This window comes from Anguilla anguilla, chromosome 8, assembly GCF_013347855.1.
Source record: "Anguilla anguilla isolate fAngAng1 chromosome 8, fAngAng1.pri, whole genome shotgun sequence".
Lineage (NCBI taxonomy): Eukaryota > Metazoa > Chordata > Actinopteri > Anguilliformes > Anguillidae > Anguilla > Anguilla anguilla.
In genome coordinates this window covers 1,454,099-1,462,567 of record NC_049208.1, presented here as the reverse complement: position 1 = coordinate 1,462,567, position 8,469 = coordinate 1,454,099, and the positions used below count along the sequence as shown (strand labels likewise).

General features: G+C 50.1%; 1 protein-coding gene across 1 annotated transcript in view; it reads left to right on the top strand.

Annotated features, from left to right (window-relative positions):
* The window catches only part of LOC118233026 (XK-related protein 4-like), a 27,054-nt gene extending 19,315 nt beyond the window's left edge, over window positions 1–7,739 (top strand). The window contains exon 3 of the mRNA XM_035428329.1: window positions 6,652–7,739. Within this exon, the coding sequence (XP_035284220.1) occupies window positions 6,652–7,634 (983 nt within the window). The 3' untranslated portion in view covers window positions 7,635–7,739. The remainder of the gene's footprint in view (window positions 1–6,651) is intronic.
* The last annotated feature ends 730 nt before the right edge of the window (window positions 7,740–8,469 follow it).

The window sequence follows — 8,469 nt, the reverse complement described above, 5'->3', positions numbered from 1 at the left end:
CACACACACACATACATACATACACACTGCAGGCACTGCAAGGTGAGTACTGCCCCACACACACACACACATATACACACGCACACACACACACACACACTCTCACCCACACACATACACACACACGCACACACACATACACACACACATATACACACACACACATATACACCCACAAACTCACGCACACATACACACACACACACACGCACACACAGAAATACGTCATGAAATAAACATCACGGCATCTCAGATACACGCTGCAACAAATGCACACGGAACACACGTCAGAGCACCTCAGATCACATGATCACGTGACGGGGGAACTGGGTCGAGAGGAAGCACAGGAACATCCTGAAAGGGACAGTTTAGGAGCTGTAATTTCCTGTCTGAGAGTTTCTCAGAGTGTGGGGAAGCGAATGAGCAGTCAGGGTCGGCTTCTCAGAGATGGCGGGACAAATTGCCGCGATGTTCCTGCTCCTGGAGTCTTACTGCTCTTGACTTGCTCACACGGTCGCTCTGATTCAGGCATTCTTTCTGAATGGAGGGAAACTCGGGCGGGCAGAGTTCTGGGCGAAGCTGCAACCAAGAGCCCTTGATATAGAGAGAGAAGAGCAGAGGAGGAGCGCAGATTAGTGCTGGGGCCCGGTGAGCAGGCTGAACGAAAACCCGTCTGATTCACAGAGCGCAGAGGCTGCGGCGCAGCTAGCTGCGGCTTACGATCTCTTCCTCTTCACCTGTTTCTCTTTCTCTTTCTCTCTCTCTTTCACACGCACGTGCACGCACACACACACACACACACACACAAGCATGGGCCCTGGACCACACACCTGCTGCATATGCACCACACACACATTAAACACATTGAAAATCAGGGTTTTTTTTTTTTTTTCACAGGAAGGAAGGTAGGTGCGTTCATACTGACGAGGACACTTGTTGAGTACAAAACCACCTATTAACCTACGTACTGGTCCACTGACTACATATTTCAAGTTGTGTAAGTCGCTCTGGATAAGAGCGTCTGCTAAATGCCTGTAATGTAATGTAGTGTATTTATGACTCAGTTTGTTTCTTTATTTAACCCAAGTATCATAAATCCACATTCGGTGGTCGAGTACATAGGTTAACAGGTGGTTTTGCAGTCACTAAGTGTCCTAGTCAGTATGAATGCATCTTCCTACCAGACACCTGTAAACTAATGGTTTTAAGTGTTCATAGGCACTTGTAATCAGCAGGTGAGCAAAACTACATTATGTAGCATAAGATCGTTTTTTCTCGCTTGACCATGTATATTTACCTGGTGTCTCTATGGCAATTATATAACCTTTTTTTAAATTTAATTTAATTTTTTAAAAAATAGAGTCTTGTGATTTATACAGGACATGATGAGGTAATTATAGAAACACAGCCACAACAGAGAGAATGAGGAATTCAGGATTTTACTTCTTCAGGGATAATACCTTCTGACAATCGCTTTTCTCTGTGACCTCATTAGGTCTGTTGAGTTTAACCTCATACAGAGACCCAGTGTAGCCATAAAGAGTCTAAGTCATGGTAGTCTAATTTAATCTCTGATCTTGTTAATAATTTAATCCCTTTTAATCTTTCCGATTTGCCGGAGTTCGTTAGGCACAGTGTGTGAGCTTTCCGGAAGCCGAGATACAAAAGGATATATTAGCCTAATTAATTTACCTTTCATGTGAAACCGAGGCCAAGTACGAACTCCTAAAATGGTTTCTGCTGAACGAGCTGTGTGGAAATGTGAAGCGAGAGATGAACATCAGCCAATTAAAACAGGAGAAGACGCCGACCACATCAGGGAGACTTGCGTGTCACGTGACCGCACTCGACCTATGAGAGCCAGGGATGTCGTAATGCCGTTGTTCCGTTGAAGTGTTGCCGTGGAAGCGCTGAGCTCAAAAGCTTCAGCTTTTCAAGGATGGGAGACTTGCACATAATGATTGACACATGAGAGGTTATTTCACGTAGGCTAGTGACAGGTCATTTGACTCAGTAATCTTTTTTTAAAGCTGATGCAGTTGCCCCTCTTAGCCATATCAGATATCAGATTTTGCATTCACAAAATACTTGTGAACCCAGATTGCCTCTGTAAACTTGCCATTGAAAGGTACTTTCATTTTACGGGCAATAACTGACAAATGCAATTTAGTTTCATTGTGTCGTTTTGTGCATGAGGTCAAAGTCAAATGGGAAAGACCGAGTTTGACTGAAAGCTTCATCAGATTTCTGAACAAAAGCGTTTTGATGATAATCGCGGTAATCGGCGCGGGCGTGTTTGGGGGAGGCCCCGGTGCATGCAGCGGTGCGCAGATGAGCCCCACGGTTCTGGATCGAACCCGGAGGGCGCCGGCGCCCGACAGGCCGGTGCGTAATTGGCGACTGTGTCGTCCAGGGTTCGGGAGAGTTCAGCCAGTTAGGAGTCCGGGTTTCACCGCTCTCTAGCGACCCCTACTGGTGGGCTGCATGCCAGAGCCGCGTCTGAGACGTTTTCCTCCCACTCAATTCTGCGTGCTCTGGTGCGAAAGGGAGCAGGGTGGCGACACCCTGTGTTTCGGAGGGGAACTGCAGATGTCTTCACTCCCCCAAAATCGGAAATGGATCTTGCGAGTGAACTACAAATAGTTAATTTGACCTCACAAATTAGAGCGGGAACGGTCAGCCCCACATTGGGCACCAATTAAATTTAAAAAAATTAATTAAATTAAAAAAATGAAAAATAATTGTCCAATAAAGTACATTGTCACTGTTGCCACGACAGTGCACTCGATTAAAGTTCTAGAATGGTCCGCTCCATTGGCAATTCACAATGTAAATTTTCAAGGTGTACAAAATTTCACATTCCTGTGAATTAAACAGCCACACTCTGACAGTGCTTCATTCATACTGAGCTAATAAAATTATAATTATGTAAAATTACATAATTTACAGTTTTCAGTGTCTGGTGCAAATGCGGCTTCAGGTTTCCCATTCTGCAGTGAAATTCTACATCGATCCCCCCGCCCCACAGTAATTAATTCCCATAATTCTCTTCTTCCATTCTATTCTCTTTGTGACATCATCATCTCATCTCCACCCTCTTTTAGTAGAGTGATGCACAGGAAGTGGACAGAAGGAAAAAAAAAGCGGATGGGGTATTCCGTCACGTTCAGTAACAGCCAAGCGCGAGCTGAGCTCTCTCTCTCTCTGCTCCCCGACGTTCTCAGACCACAATGAAAAGGGAGAAGGCTCTCCGATGTTTCGCTTTTAATTTTTCCCTTCCCGAAGCGGTTTTGAAGTGAGAGTAATTAAGGACCGGTCCGTCTGGCTGCGTGCTCCCGCCTGATAGAAGTGTAAATCGAGCGTAATGGAGCGCGCTGCCCCCGGTGGCAAAGGGCGGGAATCCTCTGCTTTTAACATTCGCCAGGAAAATATCGACTCCACATCCTTGCGGGAAACTGGCTTGTGTTTCAAACGAGCGTGGAGGGTATTACACACAATGCTTCGCTCAGAGGGAGTAATTAAGGCCTAAAACTGTCCTCAGCAAGAGGGCACTGAGTTTTTAATCACTCTCTCAATTACCAACTGGAGACAGGTTATCTCCCTCTCATAAAGTCAGTCTTGAGATTAGTCGCAGGGCACAGTAGGCCTCAGGGCATCAGTGGCCGGTGTACAGATACATATGCACAGTAGGCCTCAGGCCTGTGTACAGATACATATGCACAGTAGGCCTCATGGCCTGTGTACAGATACATATGCACAGTAGGCCTCATGGCCTGTGTACAGATACATATGCACAGTAGGCCTCAGGGCCTGGGTACAGATACATATGCACAGTAGACCTCAGGCCGGTGTACAGATACATATGCACAGTAGGCCTCATGGCCTGTGTACAGATACATATGCACAGTAGGCCTCATGGCCTGTGTACAGATACATATGCACAGTAGGCCTCAGGCCTGTGTACAGATACATATGCACAGTAGGCCTCAGGGCCTGTGTACAGATACATATGCACAGTAGAGCTCATGGCCTGGGTACAGATACATATGCACAGTAGGCCTCAGGGCCTGTGTACAGATACATATGCACAGTAGGCCTCAGGCCTGTGTACAGATACATATGCACAGTAGGCCTCAGGGCCTGTGTACAGATACATATGCACAGTAGGCCTCAGGGCCTGGGTACAGATACATATGCACAGTAGGCCTCAGGGCCTGTGTACAGATACATATGCACAGTAGGCCTCAGGCCTGTGTACAGATACATATGCACAGTAGGCCTCAGGCCTGTGTACAGATACATATGCACAGTAGGCCTCAGGCCTGTGTACAGATACATATGCACAGTAGGCCTCAGGGCCTGTGTACAGATACATATGCACAGTAGGCCTCAGGGCCTGGGTACAGATACATATGCACAGTAGGCCTCAGGCCTGTGTACAGATACATATGCACAGTAGGCCTCAGGGCCTGGGTACAGATACATATGCACAGTAGGCCTCAGGGCCTGTGTACAGATACATATGCACAGTAGGCCTCGGGCCTGTGTACAGATACATATGCACAGTAGGCCTCCGGGCTTGTGTACAGATACATATGCACAGTAGGCCTCAGGGCCTGGGTACAGATACATATGCACAGTAGGCCTCAGGGCCTGTGTACAGATACATATGCACAGTAGGCCTCAGGGCCTGTGCACAGATACATATGCACAGTAGAGCTCATGGCCTGGGTACAGATACATCTGGACAGTAGAGCTCAGGGCCTGGGTACAGATACATATGCACAGTAGACCTCAGGCCTGTGTACAGATACATATGCACAGTAGGCCTCAGGGCCTGTGTACAGATACATATGCACAGTAGGCCTCAGGCCTGTGTACAGATACATATGCACAGTAGGCCTCAGGCCTGTGTACAGATACATATGCACAGTAGGCCTCAGGCCTGTGTACAGATACATATGCACAGTAGGCCTCAGGCCTGTGACAGGCCAGTCGGGGTCAGGTATTTTGCGGTTTTCGTGTCATCTACAAAATTAGATTTTTTGTTTTTGTCTGGAAGTCTGCCAGGCCCTGTCTCATAATTTCCGTGCTTTTAAAAGCCATTTTTTATTATGTGATTATTTTTATTTTTTCATGAGAGGCGTAAATGCTGAGAACGCTGGCGCCAGCTCCCTCAGAGAGGGGAAGTCGGATCGCAGGTTATTTACTGGCGGGCTTCCCCGAGCCTGGGGCTCCGTCGCTCCTCTACCAAAAGAGCGAAGCACGGAGCGGGCGTGGCTGCGATGTTTCAGAGCGCCGGGGGGCTCTGCGGGATTTAAGGCTGAGGAGCGCCGGGGGGGGGCGGGGGCGGGGCCGGGGGGGGGTTTACAGGATCAGGGCCGTGTGAAAATGAACCGCGGTGCAGTGAGGCGCTGAATCAGGGAGTCTGTCCATTCAGCACGCAGGGCCCGAAAGGTCTCCACGGCAACGCGTCCACACCGGGAACAACTGTGCGCAATCGCCCAGCAGAGACGGCAATGAAGACAGTTACACTCAGAGGATACAGTTAGTTACTGTATCACACACAGAGCGTACTGTTAATTACAGTTACACTCAGAGGATACAGTTAGTTACTGTATCACACACAGAGCGTACTGTTAATTACAGTTACACTCAGAGGATACAGTCAGTTACTGTATCACACACAGAGCGTACTGTTAATTACAGTTACACTCAGAGGATACAGTTAGTTACTGTATCACACACAGAGCGTACTGTTAATTACAGTTACACTCAGAGGATACAGTTAGTTACTGTATCACACACAGAGCGTACTGTTAATTACAGTTACACACAGAGGATACAGTTAGTTACTGTATCACACACAGAGCGTACTGTTAATTACAGTTACACACAGAGGATACAGTCAGTTACTGTATCACACACAGAGCGTACTGTTAATTACAGCTACACACAGAGGATACAGTTAGTTACTGTATCACACAGAGCATACTGTTAATTACAGTTACACTCAGAGGATACAGTTAGTTACTGTATCACACACAGAGCGTACTGTTAATTACAGTTACACACAGAGGATACAGTTAGTTACTGTATCACACACAGAGCGTACTGTTAATTACAGTTACACACAGAGGATACAGTTAGTTACTGTACCACACACAGAGCGTACTGTTAATTACAGTTACACACAGAGGATACAGTTAGTTACTGTATCACACACAGAGCGTACTGTTAATTACAGTTACACTCAGAGGATACAGTTAGTTACTGTATCACACACAGAGCGTACTGTTAATTACAGTTACACACAGAGGATACAGTTAGTTACTGTACCACACACAGAGCGTACTGTTAATTACAGTTACACACAGAGGATACAGTTAGTTACTGTACCACACACAGAGCGTACTGTTAATTACAGTTACACACAGAGGATACAGTTAGTTACTGTACCACACACAGAGCGTACTGTTAATTACAGTTACACACAGAGTAAATGGTAAATGGTAAATGAGGATACAGTTAGTTACTGTAAGACCCAGACAATACTGTTAGTTACTGTAAAACAGGCAGTGTGCATTCTCAGGACCTGAAAGGAGCTGACAGGTGTGTGTGTGTGTGTGTGTGTGTGTGCTCTCTGTGCAGGTATGACGGCAGCAGCGTCGCTGGTCTCCCTGGCGTGGGCGCTGGCGTCGTACCAGAAGGCCCTGCGGGACAGCCGCGACGACAAGAAGCCCCTGAGCCACCTGGCGGTGGTGCTGCAGTTCTGCTGGCACTTCTTCACCATCGCGGCGCGCGTGGTGACCTTCGCCCTCTTCGCCTCCGTGTTCCAGCTCTACTTCGGCGTCTTCATCGTGCTGCACTGGTGCGCCATGACCTTCTGGATCGTGCACTGCGAGACCGAGTTCTGCGTCAGCAAGTGGGAGGAGATCGTCTTCGACATGGTGGTGGGCGTGGTCTACATCTTCAGCTGGTTCAACGTGAAGGAGGGCCGCACGCGCTGGCGGCTGCTGGCGTACTACGCGGCGGTGCTGCTGGAGAACGCCGCGCTCAGCGCGCTCTGGTACCTGTACCGGTCGCCCACGGCGACCGAGGCCTTCGCCGTGCCGGCGCTGTGCGTGGTGTTCAGCAGCTTCCTGACGGGCGTGCTCTTCATGCTGATGTACTACGCCTTCTTCCACCCCGACGGCGCCCGCTTCTCCCGCTCCGCCAGCTGCATCCTGGACGACCCGTCCGCCGCCGGCTTCGGCCTGCCACCGGAGGGCGCCACCAACTCGCTGCGCTCCAACCGGGGGGGCGTGACCGTGGCTGCTGCGGCGGCGGCGGCGACGGCGGCGGGCGGGGGGGCGGACCCTAAGTACTCGGAGCGGGACGGGTTCGCGCCCGTGTTCCAGGTGCGCCCCACGGCGCCCTCCACGCCGTCCTCGTCCCGCGCCCCGCGGACGGAGGAGACGCTGATTCGGGTGGACCTGTGCCGGAGCCGCTACCCGGCCTGGGAGAGGCACGTGTTGGACCGCGGCATCCGCAAGGCCGTGCTGGCTGCCCAATCGGGGGCCGCGCCCCCCCGCCTGCAGTACAGGGACGACGCGCTGATGCAGGAGCGCCTGGAGTACGAGACCACCCTCTAGGGGGCGCCGCTGGGGGGGGAGGGACAGACAGAACAGCCAGACCCCCTCCCTCCTGAGGGGGGAGGGACAGACAGAACAGCCAGACCCCCTCCTGAGGGGGGAGGGACAGACAGAACAGCCAGGCCCCCTCCTGAGGGGGGAGGGACAGACAGAACAGCCAGACCCCTCCCTCCTGAGGGGGGACGGACAGAACAGCCAGACCCCCTCCCTCCTGAGGGCTTTTCCACAGCAAGACAAGGACAAGGCAATAAACTACAAGCTCCTCCGGTGTACATAGAGCCCCATCCCTGATGTGGATCGTCCCGCTTACAGAGAAGGAAAAGCAGGCTTTATGGCTTTATGATGGATCAGCATTTTTACAGCCGTTTTATTTGATTGTTTGATCTGTTTTGTTTTTGTTTTTTTTCATTTACCAGTTTTTTTTACTGATGTCTGTCAGGGAAGATGTTAGTGAGTGAACGGGCACTGAGCTCAAACACCCTGAATTCCCAGAGCCCCTCTCTGCCCCGGGTTCGAGTGCTTCTGCCCCCCCCCACTGGAGGACTGCCGGGTGCTGAAGCCCATTCACAAAAAACAGTTTACAGGGATATGATCTCTTTCATAGCTACGGGATCACACTCACACACACTCACACACACTCACACACACTCACACACACACACACACACTCACGCACACTCACGCACACGCACGCACACTCACGCACACTCACACACACACACACACACTCACACACACTCACACACACACACACACACTCACACACACTCACGCACACTCACACACACACACACACACACACACACACTCACACACACACACACACACTCACACA